Below are 25,776 nucleotides of genomic sequence, written 5' to 3'. Positions count from 1 at the left end.
TAAAATAGGTCAAACATTGTAGAAGGAGTTAAGCATTAAAGCTAAAATTGTTGAAAAAATGCCTGAAATATCCTGGAAAATCCTGGAATATTTTGAAAACTTAAGGGCCAAAAGTCAAAGGTGAACATTGTAAAAGTAGAATGACCAAAACGGATCAAAATTTGTAGACGGAGTTAAGCATGAAAGTTGAAATTGTTGAAAAAATGGATGTACGGTTGAAAATTTGAAGATTATGCTAAAATGGCTAAAAGTGCTAGCATCAGCATCATCAACTGACTCAAAAAATCACATTGTTTAAGAGTGTCATGTTGGTAAAAGCTACATGTTCTAAGTTGACAGAAAATCCACTTTTTTCAAAATGGCGGCTTTTCTATTGATTTTATCTCCATAGCAACCATTTTATGTTTGGGTCGCCTGGAGATGAGGAACAAATTAACGTCGGTTTCAGATGAATCGGAAAAAGTAAACTTTTGGACGTCCTTAGCAACGAGCTTTGTTTGCTAACCACGCCCACATTCCTTATATGTCCAGATCCAGTGAATTTCAATATGTTCAGTTCCAGCCATGGATGAAGTTTATTGCAACATTTGCTTCAGATTTTGTCAAAAAATGGCCACCAAACAGTAGGTTGTGTTGCCATCCCATAATAATTTCAAAACGTATGTTGAAGTCCAAAGCCTTGTGAGCATTTCAATGTTTGAACGGTGCCTCTAGCTGAAAGCTTGTTAAAGTTATAATGCTTGAAAGCAACAAAGGTTTTCAAGGATTCTCCATGTATTTAAATGAAGCAAAAATCTTGGAAAATCCTGGAAAATCTTGGAATATCTTGAAAAATTCACAGATTTGAAAGACTAAAAGTCATAGCTGAAAGGAATAAGCTGAAAGGGTTGAACATTGTAATAGTAGAAGGATTAAAATACGTGAAAGTTTGAAGAAGTTTAAAATTGCCTCACATTTTGGCACAAAATGGCCGCCAAACTGTAGGTGGTGTTGCCATCCCATAATAATTTTGAACCTTATGTTGAAGTCCAAAACCTTGTGAACATTTCAATATTTGAACGGTGTCTCTAGCCAAAAGAATGTTAAAGTTACAATTGTTTAAAGAAGCAAAGGTGTGGCCAATGGAGCAAAAACATTGGAAAATCTGGGAATATCCGGGAATATCTGGAAAAGTTCAAAGATTTGAAGGACAAAAAGTCATAGCTGAAAGGAATAAGATGAAAGGGTTGAACATTGTAATAGTAGAATGGTAAAAATAGGTGAAAGTTTGAAGAAGTTTAAAATTGCCTCACATTTTGGCACAAAATGGCCGCCAAACTGTAGGTGGTGTTGCCATCCCATAATAATTTTGAGCCTTATGTTGAAGTCCAAAACCTTGTGAACATTTCAATATTTGAACGGTGTCTCTAGCCAAAAGAATGTTAAAGTTACAATTGTTTAAAGAAGCAAAGGTGTGGCCAATGGAGCAAAAAGATTGGAAAATCCAGGAATATCCGGGAATAAATGGAAAAGTTCAGGGATTTGAAGGACCAAAATGTCATAGCTAGAATAAGATGAAAGAGCTGAACATTTTCATAGTCAAACGGTTAAAATAGGTGAAAAATTGTAGAAGGAGTTTAACTGTGAACTTCTGAACGAAAAATTCTCCATGTATTTCAATGGAGAAAAAAATTCCCGGAAAACCTGGAATATCTCAAAAAGTAAAAGGATTTGAAAAACCAAAAGTCATAGCAGGAATGAGCTGAAAGAGCTGAACATTTTAAAAGTTGAATGGTTACAATCGGTTAAAAATTGTAGAAGGAGTTAAGTGCCGAAAAACGGCGGAAGATAGCAGAAGAGGAAAACAAAGGGTTGAATGCTTTACAGCATTCAACCAACTAGAAGGAGCTGCATTTCCAGAAGAAAATGCAGGGTTGAATGCTGTACTGCTGAATGAAAGCTGAATTAGCTGAAGAAATGACTGAACTGTACTGGAAGAACCATGAAAGGTTAAAGGTGCAAAAGTCCTAGCAGGAATAAGCTGAAAAAGTTGAACATTGTAATAGTAAAATGGCTGAAATAGGTCAAAATTTGTAGGACTTAAGCATGAAAGCTGAAATTGTTGAAAAAATGGCTGAATTGTTGAAAATTTGAAGATGTTGCTAAAATGGCTAAAAGTACTAGCATTGGAATCAGCATCATCAACTGACTCCAAAAAACACGTTGTTTGAGAGTATTATATTGGTAAAAGCTACATGTTCTAAGTTGATAGAAAATCCACTCTTTTCAAAATGGCGGCTTTTCTATTGATTTTATCTCCATAGCAACCATTTTATGTTTGGGTCGCCTGGAGATGAGGAACAAATCAACGTCGGTTTCAGATGAATCGGAAAAAGTAAACTTTTGGACGTCCTTAGCAACGAGCTTTGTTTGCTAACCACGCCCACATTCCTTATATGTCCAGATCCAGTGAATTTCAATATGTTCAGTTCCAGCCATGGATGAAGTTTATTGCAACATTTGCTTCAGATTTTGTCAAAAAATGCCCACCAAACAGTAGGTTGTGTTGCCATCCCATAATAATTTCAAAACGTATGTTGAAGTCCAAAGCCTTGTGAGCATTTCAATGTTTGAACGGTGCCTCTAGCTGAAAGCTTGTTAAAGTTATAATGCTTGAAAGCAACAAAGGTTTTCAAGGATTCTCCATGTATTTAAATGAAGCAAAAATCTTGGAAAATCCTGGAAAATCTTGGAATATCTTGAAAAGTTCAAAGATTTGAAAGACTAAAAGTCGTAGCTGAAAGGAATAAGCTGAAAGGGCTGAACATTGTAATAGTAGAAGGATTAAAATACGTGAAAGTTTGAAGAAGTTTAAAATTGCCTCACATTTTGGCACAAAATGGCCGCCAAACTGTAGGTGGTGTTGCAATCCCATAATAATTTTGAGCCTTATGTTGAAGTCCAAAACCTTGTGAACATTTCTATATTTGAACGGTGTCTCTAGCCAAAAGAATGTTAAAGTTACAATTGTTTAAAGAAGCAAAGGTGTGGCCAATGGAGCAAAAAGATTGGAAAATCTGGGAATATCCGGGAATATCTGGAAAAGTTCAAAGATTTGAAGGACCAAAAGTCATAGCTGAAAGGAATAAGATGAAAGGGTTGAACATTGTAATAGTAGAATGGTAAAAATAGGTGAAAGTTTGAAGAAGTTTAAAATTGCCTCACATTTTGGCACAAAATGGCCGCCAAACTGTAGGTGGTGTTGCCATCCCATAATAATTTTGAACCTTATGTTGAAGTCCAAAACCTTGTGAACATTTCAATATTTGAATGGTGTCTCTAGCCAAAAGAATGTTAAAGTTACAATATTTTAAAGAAGCAAAGGTGTGGCCAATGGAGCAAAAAGATTGGAAAATCTGGGAATATCCGGAACTATCTGGAAAAGTTCAAAGATTTGAAGGACCAAAAGTCATAGCTGAAAGGAATGAGCTGAAAGGGTTGAACATTGTAATAGTAGAATGGTAAAAATAGGTGAAAGTTTGAAGAAGTTTAAAATTGCCTCACATTTTGGCACAAAATGGCCGCCAAACTGTAGGTGGTGTTGCCATCCCATAATAATTTTGAGCCTTATGTTGAAGTCCAAAACCTTGTGAACATTTCAATATTTGAACGGTGTCTCTAGCCAAAAGAATGTTAAAGTTACAATTGTTTAAAGAAGCAAAGGTGTGGCCAATGGAGCAAAAAGATTGGAAAATCTGGGAATATCCGGGAATATCTGGAAAAGTTCAAAGATTTGAAGGACCAAAAGTCATAGCTGAAAGGAATAAGATGAAAGGGTTGAACATTGTAATAGTAGAATGGTAAAAATAGGTGAAAGTTTGAAGAAGTTTAAAATTGCCTCACATTTTGGCACAAAATGGCCGCCAAACTGTAGGTGGTGTTGCCATCCCATAATAATTTTTAAACCTTATGTTGAAGTCCAAAACCTTGTGAACATTTCAATATTTGAACGGTGTCTCTAGCCAAAAGAATGTTAAAGTTACAATTGTTTAAAGAAGCAAAGGTGTGGCCAATGGAGCAAAAACATTGGAAAATCTGGGAATATCCGGGAATATCTGGAAAAGTTCAAAGATTTGAAGGACCAAAATGTCATAGCTAGAATAAGATGAAAGAGCTGAACATTTTCATAGTCGAACGGTTAAAATAGGTGAAAAATTGTAGAAGGAGTTTAACTGTGAACTTCTGAACGAAAAATTCTCCATGTATTTCAATGGAGCAAAAATTCCCGGAAAACCTGGAATATCTTAAAAAGTAAAAGGATTTGAAAAACCAAAAGTCATAGCAGAAATAAGATGAAAGAGATGAACATTTTAAAAGTAGAATGGTTAAAATAGGTTAAAAATTGTAGAAGTAGTTAAACGCCAAAAAACGGCGGAAGATACTATAATAATAATAATAATAAATAAAGAGAAACAGAAAAACAAAGGGTTGAATGCTTTACAGCATTCAACCAACTAGAAGGAGCTGCATTTCCAGAAGAAAATGCAGGGTTGAATGCTATAATGCTGAATGAAAGCTGAATTTGCTGAAGAAATGGCTGAACATTGTAAAAGTAGAATGTCTAAAATAGGTCAAACATTGTAGAAGGAGTTAAGCATGAAAGCTGTAATTGTTGAAAAAATGGCTGAAATTTCCTGGAATATTTTGAAAAATTAAAGCACCAAAAGTCAAAGGTGAACATTGTAAAAGTAGAATGACCAAAACGGATCAAAATTTGTAGACGGAGTTAAGCATGAAAGTTGAAGTTGTTGAAAAAATGGATGTTCTGTTGAAAATTTAAAGATGTTGCTAAAATGGCTAAAAGTGCTAGCATCAGCATCATCAACTGACTCAAAAAACCACATTGTTTAAGAGTGTCATGTTGGTAAAAGCTACATGTTCTAAGTTGACAGAAAATCCACTTTTTTCAAAATGGCGGCTTTTCTATTGATTTTATCTCCATAGCAACCATTTTATGTTTGGGTCGCCTGGAGATGAGGAACAAATCAACGTCGGTTTCAGATGAATCGGAAAAAGTAAACTTTTGAACGTCCTTAGCAACGAGCTTTGTTTGCTAACCACGCCCACATTCCTTATATGTCCAGATCCAGTGAATTTCAATATGTTCAGTTCCAGCCATGGATGAAGTTTATTGCAACATTTGCTTCAGATTTTGTCAAAAAATGGCCACCAAACAGTAGGTTGTGTTGTCATCCCATAATAAATTCAAAACGTATGTTGAAGTCCAAAGCCTTGTGAGCATTTCAATGTTTGAACGGTGCCTCTAGCTGAAAGCTTGTTAAAGTTATAATGCTTGAAAGCAACAAAGGTTTTCAAGGATTCTCCATGTATTTAAATGAAGCAAAAATCTTGGAAAATCCTGGAAAGTCTTGGAATATCTTGAAAAGTTCAAAGATTTGAAAGACTAAAAGTCGTAGCTGAAAGGAATAAGCTGAAAGGGTTGAACATTGTAATAGTAGAAGGATTAAAATACGTGAAAGTTTGAAGAAGTTTAAAATTGCCTCACATTTTGGCACAAAATGGCCGCCAAACTGTAGGTGGTGTTGCCATCCCATAATAATTTTGAACCTTATGTTGAAGTCCAAAACCTTGTGAACATTTCAATATTTGAACGGTGTCTCTAGCCAAAAGAATGTTAAAGTTACAATTGTTTAAAGAAGCAAAGGTGTGGCCAATGGAGCAAAAAGATTGGAAAATCTGGGAATATCCGGGAATATCTGGAAAAGTTCAAGGATTTGAAGGACCAAAAGTCATAGCTGAAAGGAATAAGCTGAAAGGGTTGAACATTGTAATAGTAGAATGGTAAAAATAGGTGAAAGTTTGAAGAAGTTTAAAATTGCCTCACATTTTGGCACAAAATGGCCGCCAAACTGTAGGTGGTGTTGCCATCCCATAATAATTTTGAGCTTTATGTTGAAGTCCAAAACCTTGTGAACATTTCAATATTTGAACGGTGTCTCTAGCCAAAAGAATGTTAAAGTTACAATTGTTTAAAGAAGCAAAGGTGTGGCCAATGGAGCAAAAAGATTGGAAAATCTGGGAATATCCGGGAATATCTGGAAAAGTTCAAAGATTTAAAGGACCAAAAGTCATAGCTGAAAGGAATAAGATGAAAGAGTTGAACATTGTAATAGTAGAATGGTAAAAATAGGTGAAAGTTTGAAGAAGTTTAAAATTGCCTCACATTTTGGCACAAAATGGCCGCCAAACTGTAGGTGGTGTTGCCATCCCATAATAATTTTTAAACCTTATGTTGAAGTCCAAAACCTTGTGAACATTTCAATATTTGAACGGTGTCTCTAGCCAAAAGAATGTTAAAGTTACAATTGTTTAAAGAAGCAAAGGTGTGGCCAATGGAGCAAAAACATTGGAAAATCTGGGAATATCCGGGAATATCTGGAAAAGTTCAAAGATTTGAAGGACCAAAAGTCATAGCTGAAAGGAATAAGATGAAAGGGTTGAACATTGTAATAGTAGAATGGTAAAAATAGGTGAAAGTTTGAAGAAGTTTAAAATTGCCTCACATTTTGGCACAAAATGGCCGCCAAACTGTAGGTGGTGTTGCCATCCCATAATAATTTTGAACTTTATGTTGAAGTCCAAAACCTTGTGAACATTTCAATATTTGAACGGTGTCTCTAGCCAAAAGAATGTTAAAGTTACAATTGTTTAAAGAAGCAAAGGTGTGGCCAATGGAGCAAAAACATTGGAAAATCTGGGAATATCCGGGAATATCTGGAAAAGTTCAAAGATTTGAAGGACCAAAAGTAATAACTGAAAGGAATAAGCTGAAAGGGTTGAACATTGTAATAGTAGAATGGTAAAAATAGGTGAAAGTTTGAAGAAGTTTAAAATTGCCTCACATTTTGGCACAAAATGGCCGCCAAACTGTAGGTGGTGTTGCCATCCCATAATAATTTTGAACCTTATGTTGAAGTCCAAAACCTTGTGAACATTTCAATATTTGAACGGTGTCTCTAGCAAAAAGAATGTTAAAGTTACAATTGTTTAAAGAAGCAAAGGTGTGGCCAATGGAGCAAAAAGATTGGAAAATCTGGGAATATCCGGGAATATCTGGAAAAGTTCAGGGATTTGAAGGACCAAAATGTCATAGCTTGAATAAGATGAAAGAGCTGAACATTTTCATAGTCGAACGGTTAAAATAGGTGAAAAATTGTAGGAGTTTAACTGTGAACTTCTGAACGAAAAATTCTCCATGTATTTCAATGGAGCAAAAATTCCCGGAAAACCTGGAATATCTTAAAAAGTAAAAGGATTTGAAAAACCAAAAGTCATAGCAGAAATAAGACGAAAGAGATGAACATTTTAATAGTAGAATGGTTAAAATAGGTTAAAAATTGTAGAACTAGTTAAACGCCAAAAAACGGCGGAAGATACTATAATAAATAAAGAGAAACAGAAAAACAAAGGGTTGAATGCTTTACAGCATTCAACCAATAATAATAATAAATAAAGAGAAACAGAAAAACAAAGGGTTGAATGCTTTACAGCATTCAACCAACTAGAAGGAGCTGCATTTCCAGAAGAAAATGCAGGGTTGAATGCTGTATTGCTGAAAGAAAGCTTAATTTGTAAAAGAAATGGCTGAACTGAGCTGAAAGAGCTTAACATTTTAAAAGTAAAATGGTTAAAATAGGTGAAAACCTGTAAAAGAGGTTAAGCACAGTGATTCCCTATGTATTTTAATGGAGCAAAAAATCCTGGAACATCTTAAAAAGTTCAATGATTTGAATGACCAAAAGTAATAACTGTAATAAGTTGAAAGATTTGAATATTTTCAAAGTTGAAAGGTAGAAAATTTTGAAGCGTCCGAACCGGGTGTCGAACCGCGAACCTCATGTACCATAAGTTCCCAATGCATTTTAATAGGGCAAAAATTCCCGGAAAAACTGGAATATCTTAAAAAGTACAAGGATTTGAAAAACCAAAAGTCATAGCTGGAATAAGCTGAAGGAGCTGAACATTTTAAAAGTTGAATGGTTAAAATAGGTTAAAAATTGTAGAAGTAGTTAAGTGTCAAAAAACGGCGGAAGATAGTGTAAATAATAATAAAGAACTAGAAGGAGCTGCATTTCCAGAAGAAAATGCAGGGTTGAATGCTGTACTGCTGAATGAAAGCTGAATTAGCTGAAGAAATGGCTGAACTGTACTGGAAGAACCATGAAAAGTTAAAGGTGCAAAAGTCCTAGCAGGAATAAGCTGAAAAAGTTGAACATTGTAATAGTAGAATGGCTGAAATAGGTCAAAATTTGTGGGACTTCATCATGAAAGCTGAAATTGTTGAAGAAATGGCTGAATTGTTGAAAATTTGAAGTTGTTGCTAAAATGGCTAAAAGTACTAGCATTGGAATCAGCATCATCAACTGACTCCAAAAAACACGTTGTTTGAGAGTATTATATTGGTAAAAGCTACATGTTCTAAGTTGATAGAAAATCCACTCTTTTCAAAATGGCGGCTTTTCTATTGATTTTATCTCCATAGCAACCATTTTATGTTTGGGTCGCCTGGAGATGAGGAACAAATCAACGTCGGTTTCAGATGAATCGGAAAAAGTAAATTTTTGGACGTCCTTAGCAACGAGCTTTGTTTGCTAACCACGCCCACATTCCTTATATGTCCAGATCCAGTGAATTTCAATATATTCAGTTCCAGCCATGGATGAAGTTTATTGCAACATTTGCTTCAGATTTTGTCAAAAAATGCCCACCAAACAGTAGGTTGTGTTGCCATCCCATAATAATTTCAAAACGTATGTTGAAGTCCAAAGCCTTGTGAGCATTTCAATGTTTGAACGGTGCCTCTAGCTGAAAGATTGTTAAAGTTATAATGCTTGAAAGCAACTAAGGTTTTCAAGGATTCTCCATGTATTTAAATGAAGCAAAAATCTTGGAAAATCCTGGAAAATCTTGGAATATCTTGAAAAGTTCAAAGATTTGAAAGACTAAAAGTCGTAGCTGAAAGGAATAAGCTGAAAGGGCTGAACATTGTAATAGTAGAAGGATTAAAATACGTGAAAGTTTGAAGAAGTTTAAAATTGCCTCACATTTTGGCACAAAATGGCCGCCAAACTGTAGGTGGTGTTGCCATCCCATAATAATTTTGAACTTTATGTTGAAGTCCAAAACCTTGTGAACATTTCAATATTTGAACGGTGTCTCTAGCCAAAAGAATGTTAAAGTTACAATTGTTTAAAGAAGCAAAGGTGTGGCCAATGGAGCAAAAACATTGGAAAATCTGGGAATATCCGGGAATATCTGGAAAAGTTCAAAGATTTGAAAGACTAAAAGTCATAGCTGAAAGGAATAAGCTGAAAGGGTTGAACATTGTAATAGTAGAAGGATTAAAATAGGTGAAAGTTTGAAGAAGTTTAAAATTGCCTCACATTTTGGCACAAAATGGCCGCCAAACTGTAGGTGGTGTTGCCATCCCATAATAATTTTGAACCTTATGTTGAAGTCCAAAACCTTGTGAACATTTCAATATTTGAACGGTGTCTCTAGCCAAAAGAATGTTAAAGTTACAATTGTTTAAAAAAGCAAAGGTGTGGCCAATGGAGCAAAAACATTGGAAAATCTGGGAATATCCGGGAATATCTGGAAAAGTTCAAAGATTTGAAGGACCAAATGTCATAGCTGAAAGGAATAAGCTGAAAGGGTTGAACATTGTAATAGTAGAATGGTAAAAATAGGTGAAAGTTTGAAGAAGTTTAAAATTGCCTCACATTTTGGCACAAAATGGCCGCCAAACTGTAGGTGGTGTTGCCATCCCATAATAATTTTGAACCTTATGTTGAAGTCCAAAACCTTGTGAACATTTCAATATTAGAACGGTGTCTCTAGCCAAAAGAATGTTAAAGTTACAATTGTTTAAAGAAGCAAAGGTGTGGCCAATGGAGCAAAAAGATTGGAAAATCTGGGAATATCCGGGAATATCTGGAAAAGTTCAAAGATTTGAAGGACCAAAATGTCATAGCTAGAATAAGATGAAAGAGCTGAACATTTTCATAGTCGAACGGTTAAAATAGGTGAAAAATTGTAGAAGGAGTTTAACTGTGAACTTCTGAACGAAAAATTCTCCATGTATTTCAATGGAGCAAAAATTCCCGGAAAACCTGGAATATCTTAAAAAGTAAAAGGATTTGAAAAACCAAAAGTCATAGCAGAAATAAGATGAAAGAGATGAACATTTTAATAGTAGAATGGTTAAAATAGGTTAAAAATTGTAGAAGTAGTTAAACGCCAAAAAACGGCGGAAGATACTATAATAATAACTAGAAGGAGCTGCATTTCCAGAAGAAAATGCAGGGTTGAATGCTGTACTGCTGAAAGAAAGCTGAATTAGCTGAAGAAATGGCTGAACTGTACTGGAAGAACCATGAAAAGTTAAAGGTGCAAAAGTCGTAGCAGGAATAAGCTGAAAAAGTTGAACATTGTAATAGTAGAATGGCTGAAATAGGTCAAAATTTGTAGGACTTAAGCATGCAAGCTGAAATTGTTGAAAAAATGGCTGAATTGTTGAAAATTTGAAGATGTTGCTAAAATGGCTAAAAGTACTAGCATTGGAATCAGCATCATCAACTGACTCCAAAAAACATTTTGTTTGAGAGTATTATATTGGTAAAAGCTACATGTTCTAAGTTGATAGAAAATCCACTCTTTTCAAAATGGCGGCTTTTCTATTGATTTTATCTCCATAGCAACCATTTTATGTTTGGGTCGCCTGGAGATGAGGAACAAATCAACGTCGGTTTCAGACAAATCGGAAAAAGTAAACTTTTGGACGTCCTTAGCAACGAGCTTTGTTTGCTAACCACGCCCACATTCCTTATATGTCCAGATCCAGTGAATTTCAATATGTTCAGTTCCAGCCATGGATGAAGTTTATTGCAACATTTGCTTCAGATTTTGTCAAAAAATGCCCACCAAACAGTAGGTTGTGTTGCCATCCCATAATAATTTCAAAACCTATGTTGAAGTCCAAAGCCTTGTGAGCATTTAAATGTTTGAACGGTGCCTCTAGCTGAAAGCTTGTTAAAGTTATAATGCTTGAAAGCAACAAAGGTTTTCAAGGATTCTCCATGTATTTAAATGAAGCAAAAATCTTGGAAAATCCTGGAAAATCCTGGAATATCTTGAAAAGTTCAAAGATTTGAAAGACTAAAAGTCGTAGCTGAAAGGAATAAGCTGAAAGGGTTGAACATTGTAATAGTAGAATGGTAAAAATAGGTGAAAGTTTGAAGAAGTTTAAAATTGCCTCACATTTTGGCACAAAATGGCCGCCAAACTGTAGGTGGTGTTGCCATCCCATAATAATTTTTAAACCTTATGTTGAAGTCCAAAACCTTGTGAACATTTCAATATTTGAACGGTGTCTCTAGCCAAAAGAATGTTAAAGTTACAATTGTTTAAAGAAGCAAAGGTGTGGCCAATGGAGCAAAAAGATTGGAAAATCTGGGAATATCCGGGAATATCTGGAAAAGTTCAAAGATTTGAAGGACCAAAAGTCATAGCTGAAAGGAATAAGATGAAAGGGTTGAACATTGTAATAGTAGAATGGTAAAAATAGGTGAAAGTTTGAAGAAGTTTAAAATTGCCTCACATTTTGGCACAAAATGGCCGCCAAACTGTAGGTGGTGTTGCCATCCCATAATAATTTCAAAACGTATGTTGAAGTCCAAAGCCTTGTGAGCATTTCAATGTTTGAACGGTGCCTCTAGCTGAAAGAATGTTAAAGTTACAATTGTTTAAAGAAGCAAAGGTGTGGCCAATGGAGCAAAAAGATTGGAAAATCCAGGAATATCCGGGAATAAATGGAAAAGTTCAGGGATTTGAAGGACCAAAATGTCATAGCTAGAATAAGATGAAAGAGCTGAACATTTTCATAGTCGAACGGTTAAAATAGGTGAAAAATTGTAGGAGTTTAACTGTGAACTTCTGAACGAAAAATTCTCCATGTATTTCAATGGAGCAAAAATTCCCGGAAAACCTGGAATATCTTAAAAAGTAAAAGGATTTGAAAAACCAAAAGTCATAGCAGAAATAAGATGAAAGAGATGAACATTTTAAAAGTAGAATGGTTAAAATAGGTTAAAAATTGTAGAAGTAGTTAAACGCCAAAAAACGGCGGAAGATACTATAAAAATAAATAAAGAGAAACAGGAAAACAAAGGGTTGAATGCTTTACAGCATTCAACCAAATAAAGAGAAACAGGAAAACAAAGGGTTGAATGCTTTACAGCATTCAACCAACTAGAAGGAGCTGCATTTCCAGAAGAAAATGCAGGGTTGAATGCTGTACTGCTGAATGAAAGCTGAATTAGCTAAAGAAATGACTGAACTGTACTGGAAGAACCATGAAAGGTTAAAGGTGCAAAAGTCCTAGCAGGAATAAGCTGAAAAAGTTGAACATTGTAATAGTAAAATGGCTGAAATAGGTCAAAATTTGTAGGACTTAAGCATGAAAGCTGAAATTGTTGAAAAAATGGCTGAATTGTTGAAAATTTGAAGATGTTGCTAAAATGGCTAAAAGTACTAGCATTGGAATCAGCATCATCAACTGACTCCAAAAAACACGTTGTTTGAGAGTATTATATTGGTAAAAGCTACATGTTCTAAGTTGATAGAAAATCCACTCTTTTCAAAATGGCGGCTTTTCTATTGATTTTATCTCCATAGCAACCATTTTATGTTTGGGTCGCCTGGAGATGAGGAACAAATCAACGTCGGTTTCAGATGAATCGGAAAAAGTAAACTTTTGGACGTCCTTAGCAACGAACTTTGTTTGCTAACCACGCCCACATTCCTTATATGTCCAGATCCAGTGAATTTCAATATGTTCAGTTCCAGCCATGGATGAAGTTTATTGCAACATTTGCTTCAGATTTTGTCAAAAAATGCCCACCAAACAGTAGGTTGTGTTGCCATCCCATAATAATTTCAAAACGTATGTTGAAGTCCAAAGCCTTGTGAGCATTTCAATGTTTGAACGGTGCCTCTAGCTGAAAGCTTGTTAAAGTTATAATGCTTGAAAGCAACAAAGGTTTTCAAGGATTCTCCATGTATTTAAATGAAGCAAAAATCTTGGAAAATCCTGGAAAATCTTGGAATATCTTGAAAAGTTCAAAGATTTGAAAGACTAAAAGTCGTAGCTGAAAGGAATAAGCTGAAAGGGCTGAACATTGTAATAGTAGAAGGATTAAAATACGTGAAAGTTTGAAGAAGTTTAAAATTGCCTCACATTTTGGCACAAAATGGCCGCCAAACTGTAGGTTTGTGTTGCCATCCCATAATAATTTTGAACTTTATGTTGAAGTCCAAAACCTTGTGAACATTTCAATATTTGAACGGTGTCTCTAGCCAAAAGAATGTTAAAGTTACAATTGTTTAAAGAAGCAAAGGTGTGGCCAATGGAGCAAAAACATTGGAAAATCTGGGAATATCCGGGAATATCTGGAAAAGTTCAAAGATTTGAAGGACCAAAAGTCATAGCTGAAAGGAATAAGCTGAAAGGGTTGAACATTGTAATAGTAGAATGGTAAAAATAGGTGAAAGTTTGAAGAAGTTTAAAATTGCCTCACATTTTGGCACAAAATGGCCGCCAAACTGTAGGTGGTGTTGCCATCCCATAATAATTTTGAACCTTATGTTGAAGTCCAAAACCTTGTGAACATTTCAATATTTGAATGGTGTCTCTAGCCAAAAGAATGTTAAAGTTACAATATTTTAAAGAAGCAAAGGTGTGGCCAATGGAGCAAAAAGATTGGAAAATCTGGGAATATCCGGGACTATCTGGAAAAGTTCAAAGATTTGAAGGACCAAAAGTCATAGCTGAAAGGAATGAGCTGAAAGGGTTGAACATTGTAATAGTAGAATGGTAAAAATAGGTGAAAGTTTGAAGAAGTTTAAAATTGCCTCACATTTTGGCACAAAATGGCCGCCAAACTGTAGGTGGTGTTGCCATCCCATAATAATTTTGAGCCTTATGTTGAAGTCCAAAACCTTGTGAACATTTCAATATTTGAACGGTGTCTCTAGCCAAAAGAATGTTAAAGTTACAATTGTTTAAAGACGCAAAGGTGTGGCCAATGGAGCAAAAAGATTGGAAAATCTGGGAATATCCGGGAATATCTGGAAAAGTTCAAAGATTTGAAGGACCAAAAGTCATAGCTGAAAGGAATAAGATGAAAGGGTTGAACATTGTAATAGTAGAATGGTAAAAATCGGTGAAAGTTTGAAGAAGTTTAAAATTGCCTCACATTTTGGCACAAAATGGCCGCCAAACTGTAGGTGGTGTTGCCATCCCATAATAATTTTTAAACCTTATGTTGAAGTCCAAAACCTTGTGAACATTTCAATATTTGAACGGTGTCTCTAGCCAAAAGAATGTTAAAGTTACAATTGTTTAAAGAAGCAAAGGTGTGGCCAATGGAGCAAAAAGATTGGAAAATCTGGGAATATCCGGGAATATCTGGAAAAGTTCAAAGATTTGAAGGACCAAAATGTCATAGCTAGAATAAGATGAAAGAGCTGAACATTTTCATAGTCGAACGGTTAAAATAGGTGAAAAATTGTAGAAGGAGTTTAACTGTGAACTTCTGAACGAAAAATTCTCCATGTATTTCAATGGAGCAAAAACTCCCGGAAAACCTGGAATATCTTAAAAAGTAAAAGGATTTGAAAAACCAAAAGTCATAGCAGAAATAAGATGAAAGAGATGAACATTTTAAAAGTAGAATGGTTAAAATAGGTTAAAAATTGTAGAAGTAGTTAAACGCCAAAAAACGGCGGAAGATACTATAATAATAATAAATAAAGAGAAACAGGAAAACAAAGGGTTGAATGCTTTACAGCATTCAACCAATAAATAAAGAGAAACAGGAAAACAAAGGGTTGAATGCTTTACAGCATTCAACCAAATAAAGAGAAACAGGAAAACAAAGGGTTGAATGCTTTACAGCATTCAACCAATAATAAATAAAGAGAAACAGGAAAACAAAGGGTTGAATCAATTACTCAAAGTTGCGATACAATTTTATAGCTAATACTGAGAGAATAACTCTTATATGGCTTTAATTTAGGGTTTCATTTTCTCTTAAAACATTTTAGTGTTCTAATGGTTAATTCAAGATGCAGAGGAAATATGAAACAATATGGTCCTTGCAGTCCTTGACCGCTGCGGGCCATAATAAATTGTCATTATTTTTACTGTTGTTCTGAGGCAAAGCAGAGACCAGAGACTATTGCAGACCAGAAAAAGACACCTTTAAAATAAAGCAATTAAATTAAACAGAATTACAAGATGGTTTGCATTCCATTGAAAAAGGTTACATTTTAATAGTTAAAATAAAAAAGCATGATTATTTTGCCAGAGCTACACTATTTATTTCTGGTTTAAAACTATTGCCTGAGAGCATCTATAAAATTAAACGCTTTTAGCCATACACTTTTCTGCATAAAGTCCTAAGCACAATTTTAAAGAAAAGAAATAGGAATCCAGTAGACTTTTAGGTCTAGATACAACATGATTGCTTCTTTTAAACAAATTATTCACTGACATATTTCATTTCTCTAGTATTTACCATTAAACGCTCTTTTTTCAGGTTCCCGGGGCCCCGCCAAACTTACCATGATTGATGTTTGTAGTGGTATGAGGGGAATAAACAGGAATAAACCTCCTCATGCTGAACTGGGACAGATTGTCGTGTCTCTACTCAGTGGACATAAAACAGCCTCCAACAAGTAAGACAGCAACTCTATTTTGTGTGGACCTTTTAAAAGATTGGTTTTTAAATTTAACATCTGAAATTGTTGGGAACTGAGCCTCACGAATTAGATCAGGCATTTTCTATCGCTGACACCAAAAAAACAGATTGATTTAGAAAATATTGACAAAAAAAGGTGAATGGTTTAAAGGTTAATGTCTGATCATTTGCAATGCTTTTACACAGGAGCAATAAGCTAAACATGCTCCTCAGGGAGTCTTTGGCTCACGCAAACTGCCACACGGCAGTGATCGCTCAAGTGGCTGATTCCCTGGCGCACCATCAAGAGACGTTTTCCACCATCCATTTGGCCTCCCGTATCCGCAGGACCCAGAAGAGGACAAAGGTACCCAAATATAAGTTTAATACTATGGAGGATGTTTATTTGTTCTAACCTCTTTTGGCAAATTTTTTTCTAAGCATGGAGATTTCTGGAGGAAAACAATTCCCCCAAGTTGCTGACTGCTTACAAAATCTAGACTTTTTTAGAACTTTATGTCGTTCTAACAATGATGTTAGATAAGTCTTAATGACCAGCTCTAAAGAAAATCATGTTTTTGGTGTGTTTAAGATGTTCTTGTGACATTTTTCTCATGATGGAGGACATTTATTTATAAAAAAAACAAAGTTTAAATTGCATTTCTGAGTTTTTCTTTATTCAAATCCTTGTTAATCAGGAGCAGTGTAGAAATAACTTAGGGACTGTTAAAAAGCAAAGATTAAGAACAACCAAGATGTTAAGACTTGAATAAATGCATTTAAACTGGACTCTCAGTGCAGACCAGGCCAATCAACAAGTTTAGCATCAACAATCCCGAAGAGCTGCTAGAAACCTTGAAAATGTAAATCCAAAAGTTAAAGATAGTCTGCAAAGTGCTTTTGAACCTTGAGGTGGCCACAAAAACACAGTAAAAAACTCTCGCTGAGTCTGAGACACAGGCATAGCATTAGTCCCACCACATGTCAGCTACATACATGATACTTTCCTACCACATCCATGAGATGGTAGTTGAAAATATGGTCCTTCTCTGATTGCAACCAGAGGATTAATAGAGAACCGTTCCAGAAATGGGTCTTGAATTAATTCATCAAAAAGACAGTTAGGCGTGATGTTTGTTGATGAAGACCAGATAGAGTTTGTTAAAGGATTCCTTCATTACGATTTCTTAACTAATTTTAGATGTCGTGTTTGTGCATGTGTATATAAACGTATGATCTTAATCATGTTGTGGGAAAGAAAAACTTGTGCTTTTTGCAAAACCTGACAGTAAATACATTTTTAAATCGAATTCCATCTAAATTAATTTCACAAACTCTCTTTTTCTTGCTCTGACATCATTTTTTCTGTCAAACAGCAATCGACTTCCTGCTCTCCTTGTGGGAGGAGTCTGACCAAAGAACACAAGGCGCCTCGTTCAACCCTGCGAGCGTTTCACTCCACCGATGAGGTCGATGTTGATATCTGCCCTCTCCGTCTGCGCGGGGACCTGGACCGCTCCAGCAGTCACCACTCCTGTGACACGGTCATCCAGATAGACTCAGATGGCTCTTTCTATTCCAAAGGAGTCCCGATGCCGGCACAACCTGAGTTTGTTCCCATCATACCTTCGCTGCACCCGAACAAGACTGAACTGGATGACCCCGAGTTCACCGCTCTGCTGCAGGAGCTCCTCCGAATCCCTCAGCTGCACGGCGGTAAAAAGGCAGAGGAAGTCGTGCAGAAGGACTTTGAGGCTCTGAAAGGAGAAAGGAAACAGCCTGAGAGGGAATGTCTCAAATGTGACACATTTGCTGAACTTCAAAAGCGCCTGGGCTGCATCGACGGAAGTGAGATGTCGATAGATGCACTCAAGTCTTCCTTAAAAGCCGCTGCCTGCAACAACGTTTTGCCCAAATCTGCGCACCAAAAAGAAACATCGCCAGCACCGCTGCCCTCTTTGAATCATGGTGCTGGTGGTGGTCAGGTCTCTCCGGGAGCAAAGCAAACGGACGTTGGTCTGTCTGGAGAAAATTTTCCCAGGGAGGACTCAGGTCTTTATGACTGTGAGGAGTGTAGTGGAACCAGTTCCAGTGAGGAGCTGCTAAATCAAACTCTGGGAATGAACTCGAGCTGTTGTTCAGGCGCTGTCAGAACCAGCAATCATCTCTCATCACAGGAATCAAATACTCAGGGCAAATCTGCCACCACCCCCTCCACGCTTCAGTCTACAGAGAAACAGCTGGGGCCCGAAGCTGGTGACTGGTTTAAACCAGACAAAAGGGCTTCACCAGTTGGCAAGAGCTCCTCCATTTCTCCTTCGTCCTCCTGTTTTTCTTCAAACTCTTTGACTAAAGGCGTCATACTTGGAGATGTCCTACCTAATTCCACCACAGATGAAAATAAAGCAATGAAGGCCACAATCACAGTGACCGTTCAACAACCCCTGGATCTGAAGGGCCAAGATGAACTTGTCTTCTCCATGGTGGAGGAGGTGACCATTAATGGAGCTTATGGGAGAGGGAAAACGGCGGGGAATGTTTTCTGCATCCGAGACCCCGCCCTTTCCCGGGCAGAAAGCTCTTCCAGCACGAGTAAACCAATTAGGATTATCAGTGATGTGAGTGAGGATTCTGCAACTGCGGAGTCTTCTGAGCTTCCAGCCACGGATGCAAACAATGAAAAGCTTGTATACTTCAGGAGGGAAAAGGGAACCTTACCTTCGTTTCTAAACCCCATGTTGATGGAGGCAGATTTGGACAACTCACAGGCTGTCAAAGACAAAAGAAGTCCAAACAAAATGTCTGATTCACATTCTAATCATGTCAAATGTCCACAGGTCGATAAAAGTCATGGATCTAGTTCACCTGAGATGCTTCCAATCAACAAAGATAAGGAAGACAAAGATTTCTACAACTTGGAAAGCAAAATGTGTGAAAAACGGCTAAAAAACACAGACACCAGCCATGGATCAGACTGCAAGCATCTTTATTCTACAAACAATGGAAAGGTCTCTAAAGAGGGAGGTATTGCTCGCAGGCATGCTGGGAAAATCCCCAAGATAGCTGGTTTTTCACCTGGTTGCCAAGAAACCCTCATTGGTTCCTCTGTAACAAGCAGTTTACCCAGAGACTGGCCCGGCGCCAACCCCCAGAACAACCACTCAAGGGGGGTGACATCATCCACTCCTTGCAGCCCAGGGGAAACTCTGGAGAGGGGGAAGGGCAGAAAGCGTCTTCCCTCAAACCAAAGCGTCCACGCCTCGTGTTCTCCAAAACATGGCAGCAGAAAAGGTCATGCAAAGCCAAAGTCCCCCAGTCAGGACAGCAGTAGGCTTTTTAATACCAAACTTGAGTTGTTGGCCAGTAGGAATAACTCTCTTGGAAAGGCTGAGAAGGACTTCTCAGCCCTGGAGAGACGTAGTAGTTCCAGGGAAAGTGTTGAAGGGGCCTGCAAATCTGGTCACAAAGGTCATTTTGAGGGAGATTGTACCTTTCCGAGAGCCAGGAAAGACCCCCATCCTGACCAAAGTTACAACTTCTTCCATTCTGAAAGCTTTATACCTCAGTCAGCTAAACATGCTCATTCCAAGCTCTCTGTCATCGGAAAACCAAAGACGGCTAGCCCCAAAATCCGCCGGCTGTCCTCCCCCAGCATAAAAAATCTCAGCCAATCCCAGAAAAACCTGCACGAGGCTGTCAACCGCAGCGCTAGTCTGTCTCCAGAGGTCAAAACTGTCAGTTTTGAGCGGACGTCCTCATTTTTCTCCTCATCCCCTCCGCGATCTCACCGCTCTGTCAGTCGGACACCAAGCCAGAGCTCAACATGTTCGTCTTCAAAGTCTGTCATCCAAGGATTTGTCAACGGACGGATTTCAGACCTCTTAAGGGATAGGGTCTCCAGCCCCACATCAGCAGGCCTGTGTCAAATGCCCACCATCACTTCTCCCTACAGCCATGTGACAGCTCCGCGCTCGCCTGATCATCTGAGTGGGCACGCCAGTGACACCACCAGTGTCTTGAGTGGGGATATGCCGCCAGCGATGGGGAAGACGTCGCTGCATTTCTCCAACAGGAGCAGCTTTGTCAGCAGTGGGTATGACAGCATGGTAAGAGACAGTGAGGCCACAGGAAGCAGCACCTCCACCAGAGACTCCATCAGTGACAGGAGCAACTCTCTCCCCGGTGGGGCTCGCAGCAGCCGCTCTTCTCGAAGACGAGGGAATCCAGGTAAAATAAACCAAAATTAGTTGTCTTTTTTATTTCTTAAACAAATTAATTTTTAATAGAGCTAATTATCTGAAAAAATACAAAAAAAAAAGGAAAAAACCAAGGCTTGAATAAAAGTACCACTTTATTCAATTACCAAAGTAAATCTAGTCAACACATAATTGCAGTTTTCTCTTTTACACCAACAATGGCCCGATAATAACATCTTTGGGTGGAGGCCCGGCCTCATAACCTATTAATGTGACATTAATTAGACATGAGTAACATCTGTAGAGGGCACTCAGACCTAGTTTTCTTACTGTGCTCAAAGTTTAATTGTGTATAGCAAAACATGATTAATTTATAATCCCAGTCACTGCACTGACTAATGGAGGTATAAGAGCGGAAAAAATGATACGTATCATAAATTAATGAAACGAATATGAAGACTTGGCAAAAAATAAGCTCAACGATTTGAATGCTAAAATACAAACATTTTATTTTCCTTCTTGTGTATTCCTGCAAATGATTCTGATGAGAAAAGCTTAGCTTTTGTTGATTTATTTCCAAGATGCTTGTTTTATCATGTAAATTACAGATTTCTCCCAAATTAAAGATAGCTTGAAGGGCTTTTAAAGGAGGATACGAGAGTATTTCACTGCAAACTCATTCTCTCTTAGGTAGTCATCAGCGCCACCCTTTGCACGACACGCCTCAGGCCATGAAACGCTCGTCCAGCGGCGTTCGGTCTCGTTGGACAGAGAGGGGAATTCCAGAGGCCTATGACATCAAGGTGTATGAGATCGATGATGTACAGAGGATGCAGAAAAGAGCAGGTGCTGGCAAACCGGTGCTGGGTTTATCTAGGGTATTTTTTTGGAGGTTAGAGGGCAGTGTGCAAAGAAACCTTTGACCTCTTCATCCCGTCACCAGGCGGCAGGAAAAAACGGCAGACAAAGGAAAACAACCACCAAAAACAAACTTTGTGGCACAGCTAATGGCTTGGTCACATGCACTTGTGCGGGTTTTGACCCGTGCGGGTGCTGGGGTTTTTGGGTCCGTATCCATAGAGGTTCATAGACAGGAGTATCTTAAGGTGTGCAGTGCTGTTGAGGTCCATGTGGCCACCTGAAGGGACGTCATGAAAATGGACCGTACCACTGTTGTGCATGTGATGAGTGCATCGTGAAGTATTTTAATGTAAGTTGCACACACTTATGATGTACAGGTGATGCTATTGTACCGTGCCCAATTATGCAGCACTCTATTCATCAGTAAGAGGCTGGCGCCTTATTGACCACGCCCAAAGGCCACACGCAAGGGGGGTGCAGTGGTACTAATTAATTTCTTCATTTCTGACAGTCAGGTTGCACCCAGGGAGTGTGCAACGGATGCAATAGAAGAGCACATTTATCACTTGAACGGCACTATTGCATGGTGCGGAATTTGGGGGTGGGGGTTTAAGAAATAAACAAATCTGTATGACGTGCCTGCATATCACCTACTTCCTCCTTTGTTGTTGTATACGTTTTCACTGTGACCTGTTGATCGCAGCATGCCCGTAGAAAGAGTGCATAGTCAATTTACCTGTACTGGCTCACTGAACGGTCTACAATCTTAATTTCTTTTGTGGCCCCCCCTGAGTTTCCCATTTTTTGCCCACCGACAGCCCATATCCATCCCTAAGGGCAGTTGTGACTAAGGCATAAAGTAGTTTCAGACTCTAGTTTTGTCTTTCTGGGCTAACGTAACACATCAGTACTCATTCTGCCTTTAACCACATGTCATTGGACAACAATTTGGTGACAAAAGGCAAAAGTTCCGCTATATAGGGGAAAGTGTAGGAAATAATGTTTTAGATAACAAACTACGTTAGTAGTGTGGTTTTAAATGACAGCATGAGGCCCAAACAACTTGTAAGCACATTACTAGCTTGTAAATTAGCTAAGAGACTCGCAAAGTGTTCTCTGGAGGGAGGTTTATTTTAAACTGTCTTCTGTAGTAAAATCAGGGGCGAAGCTACATAGAGGGAAAAGGGGGGCTGTGCCCATTCCAAGCCAAAGCCTTGCCTCCCCTCTTTTGAGTCAATATTCGTGTCGTTATTGACAAAAATTAGGAAGCATTGGAAAATAACTAAATAAAAATAACATTTGATTCAATTAAAATAAAACGTTCTCGTTTGCCACCCTTCCAAAGTCTTCTCCCCCCGCCAAATAAAATCTTATTGAGCTTCACCACTGAGTAAAACCCTTGTAAGTGCACTAATTAGTCTGTAGTGGTCCACATAAGTTATGTTTAAAGGGTCTGCTAAAACAGTCTTTTAAAGTCCCACTCCAATCATCTTTTGATTTATTGTAAAAGCATTTTTTACTTGTAATTATGCCGTTTTTAGACTAAATCTAAAAACCTGTGGGCTTTTCTAGAACATAATTTCGGCAGAGCGGCAGAAATTCATCAGAAATTCGCCTCTGAGTTGTGGGCGAACCCATGGCATGTAGCACCCCGCCCACCCTTTCCCCTTCCCGTTGCTGAGAGCTCTCTGTTCACACACTCCCCTGCTAGTTTACAGCCCCTCACCCCCCCAACCTAACATTTCCTGGTACAACAAAACTGCTGATTAATTTTGGAGTTATCCAGTTGTAGGAGGAAAACAAAAACGTACGTGGGTCTAGTCGTCTACCAGTGGGCGGATCAGAATGGAGTGGAGCTGGGAGCTTGGGGCTTGTTATAGTAGCTTCTATGTTAGACCTACAAGCTTTTTTAAACTGCAGTTTTTCATCTGCTCCTAATTCATAATGATTTGATTAATTAAACACTTATTAATGCAATTTAAAGGTTAATTTGATATAAATGTCTCCCATCATTTGAAGAAGGCTGCAAGAGGATGTTAAAAATACCAAAATACGCTCCTGTTGGATAGTGGATCTTTAACTGTTATTTTGATGTAAAACTTCAAAAAGACTCCAGCAGACAGCTGGGATATGCTAAAGCAAGATGTGTTGCATGATGTAATGTCCCCACGGTGAGAGCTTTGCTCCCTATAGACTTTACCCCTCCTCCACCAGTCAGACAAGTTTAATACAATTTTAATGACCACATGGGGGAAACTGGGTTAATGCACTGCAGTCAAGCACAAGGACGCTCAGTCCTACTACAGCTACGTAAACACAAAAGGGGGCAATTCTCTCTGGAGGTGAGAGACACTAAATTTAAAAACAGGTTATCCTGTTTTTAGTAGAAGTCAGTGAAAAACAGCCAACTGCTTTTATAATTTCAGGGTCCCGGATGCTTCAGCGCCAAGTTGAAGTTTTTGGAGCATCGTCAGCAGAGGATCTCAGAGGTCTGAAAGAAATACAAATACCTGAGGAAAGAGCTGGAACAGGCCAAATGCAGCTTCATGCTGGAGGCTGCAAAATGTCAGTACAGTATTTGACTTTTTTGTTATTATCTCAATCAAAACATGATGCATCACTTTACCTTCAAAGGTTCTTAAGAAAAGAAAATACCAGATGATCAAAATTGCATATATTAAAAACTCAAAATAATATTTATGCCACAAAAAAAATGAAGAAAATATGTTTTGGTCACTATAAGAGTGCAAACCCCTGAAGCACGGTGGCAGGGGTTTCATGATTATGGCTTGTATGGCTTGAAAATCAAATTTTTTGCACCCTTTGAGACACCTGTGCACAAACCCTCACCGGCTAATTTATAAGGTACCTTTCTAACCTTTCTAGTACCGGCTTGGGCCCTTTTTGCTTCCAGAACTGCTTTAATCCTTGGTGGCATAGATTCAACAAGATTCTGGAAACATTCCTGAGAGAGTTTGGTCCATATTGACATGACAGCGTCATGCAGTTGCTGCAGATTTGTCGGCAGACATCCATGATGCCAATCTCCCGTTCCACCACATCCCAAAGGTGATCTATTGGGCTCAGATCTGGTGAGAAGAACATTTGAGTTCAGTGAACTCATTGTCATGTTCAAGAAACCAGTCTGAGATGATTCCAGCTTTATGACATGGAACATTATCCTGCTGGAAGTAGCCATTAAAAGTAGCCATTCATCCCTTTATTTTCATAAAGGGATGGTCAATACCACAATAGGCTTCGGTGTTGTAACCACGCGCAGTTGGTACTAAGGGGCCCAAAGTGTGCCAAAAACTATCCCCCACACCATGACACCACCACCACCAGGCTGAACTGTTGATACAAGGCAACATTTTTCCAATCTTCTATTGTCCAATAGGTGAGTCTGTGTAAATTAAAGCCTCAGTTTCCTGTTCTTAGCTGACAGGAGCTGCACCTGGTGTGGTCTTCTGCTGCTGTAGTCCATCTGCCTCCAGGTTGGACGTGTTGTGTTCAGAGTTGCTCTTCTGCAGACCTTGGTTGTAACCAGTGGCTTTTCGAGTTACTGTTGCCTTTCTATCAGCTGGAATCACTCTAGCTCACTACATTTTTCTTTTTTTTGGACATTTTTCTATAAACCCTAGAGATGGTTGTGGGTTAAAATCCCAGTACATCAGCAATTTCTGAAATACTCAAGCCAACCCGTCTGGCACCAACCACCATGCCATGTTTAAAGTCACTTCAATCACCTTTTTTCCTCATTCTGATGCCCGGTTTGAACTCCAGCAGATCGTCTTGTCCATGTCTACTTGCATAAATGTACTGAGCGGCTGACATGTGATTGACTGATTAGAAATTTGCATTATTGAGCAGTTGGTTAGGTGTAGCTAATAAAGTGACCAGTGAGTGTACATCTGCAAATGTTATTCTTCTAAAGTCAGATCCCCCTGCATGGATCTGGAGGTGACTGCATGTTGTTGTGAGCTGAAGCAGTGCCAAAAATGCTATTCCATCTAAAATTGTTTATTAACCTTTGATTCATAGTTTACACTTTGGACTTTTTGTAATCTTTTTACAGTTGAATTTTTCTTAGTATTCTTGGAACCTGATTATTTATGCTCTTCTGTATTTAAAATAACACAGACATTTGTTAGAACCTTTCATGTGCTCATGAATGTCTACCCTTTTCCTTCACCAGTCGACATGTGGCAAACTTTCAAGGTGGACTCCCTGGAGCACCTGGAGGCCCTTGAAAAGCTGACTTCTCGGCTGGAGAACAGGGTCAATGTCTGCAAGGCCAATGTCATGCTGGCCACTTGTTTTGATGCTTGCAGTAGGAGGCGACTAAAGAAGAGACTGCAAAAGGTGCAAAAAGCACGGAAAGAATTTTAAGTGTGTGTTCTTTGCATTTGTATTTGAAACTGTACCTCTTACACTTATTTATATGTTAAAAACACACTTTGTTCTTTTAATTTTTTGTCTGATCGCTTTAAATAAGTAAGCGATGAGTTCCATGTCCTTGTACAGTTGAATCTTTACTGTTTTGTAAAAGAGGTCATCCTCTCTTTAATGACTCTTTTTCCTCTTTGAGGCATGAACTAGAATTGTCTCACCAAGCTGAGGCCTTGTTGAAAACAGCCTTCAAAAACACTTAAAGGCGTCCACGACAACCTTAAATAAAAACCCTTTAATCTTTTCACCTTTATCATAAAGTTTTTTGTTCCATGTGGGTTTTTTCAGCATGCAATCAAGAGCGGTACAAGATTTTCTGGGGACCCTGGGCAATCTGTCACAAAGGCACCATGTTTTTCTCATAGAAAAAATAATTTGCTGGTTAAAAAGAAAGTAAAAAATGTAAGCAAAAGTTAAAATTGCACATAATTATTTACAATAAAAAACCCAAAGGATTAATTTGAATGTGG

General features: G+C 38.1%; 1 protein-coding gene across 2 annotated transcripts in view; it reads left to right on the top strand.

The window, feature by feature from the left end:
• The window catches only part of kif26bb (kinesin family member 26Bb), a 70,276-nt gene extending 44,725 nt beyond the window's left edge, over positions 1-25,551 (top strand). Inside the window, exons 10-15 of one of the 2 annotated variants that reach the window (XM_011492007.4) lie at positions 15,660-15,798; positions 16,008-16,167; positions 17,177-20,027; positions 20,687-20,842; positions 23,284-23,422; positions 25,053-25,551. In XM_011492007.4, the coding sequence (XP_011490309.1) occupies positions 15,660-15,798; positions 16,008-16,167; positions 17,177-20,027; positions 20,687-20,842; positions 23,284-23,422; positions 25,053-25,107 (3,500 nt within the window). In that variant the 3' untranslated portion in view covers positions 25,108-25,551. The remainder of the gene's footprint in view (positions 1-15,659; positions 15,799-16,007; positions 16,168-17,176; positions 20,028-20,686; positions 20,843-23,283; positions 23,423-25,052) is intronic. The other variant, XM_078942706.1, reaches the window with a different exon arrangement.
• Positions 25,552-25,776: the final 225 nt, after the last annotated feature.

The sequence above is a fragment of the Oryzias latipes genome, chromosome 24, assembly GCF_053564925.1.
Source record: "Oryzias latipes strain Hd-rR chromosome 24, Olatipes_Hd-rR_3.1".
Taxonomy (NCBI): Eukaryota; Metazoa; Chordata; class Actinopteri; order Beloniformes; family Adrianichthyidae; genus Oryzias; species Oryzias latipes.
This window is presented reverse-complemented; position numbering and strand designations above follow the sequence as displayed.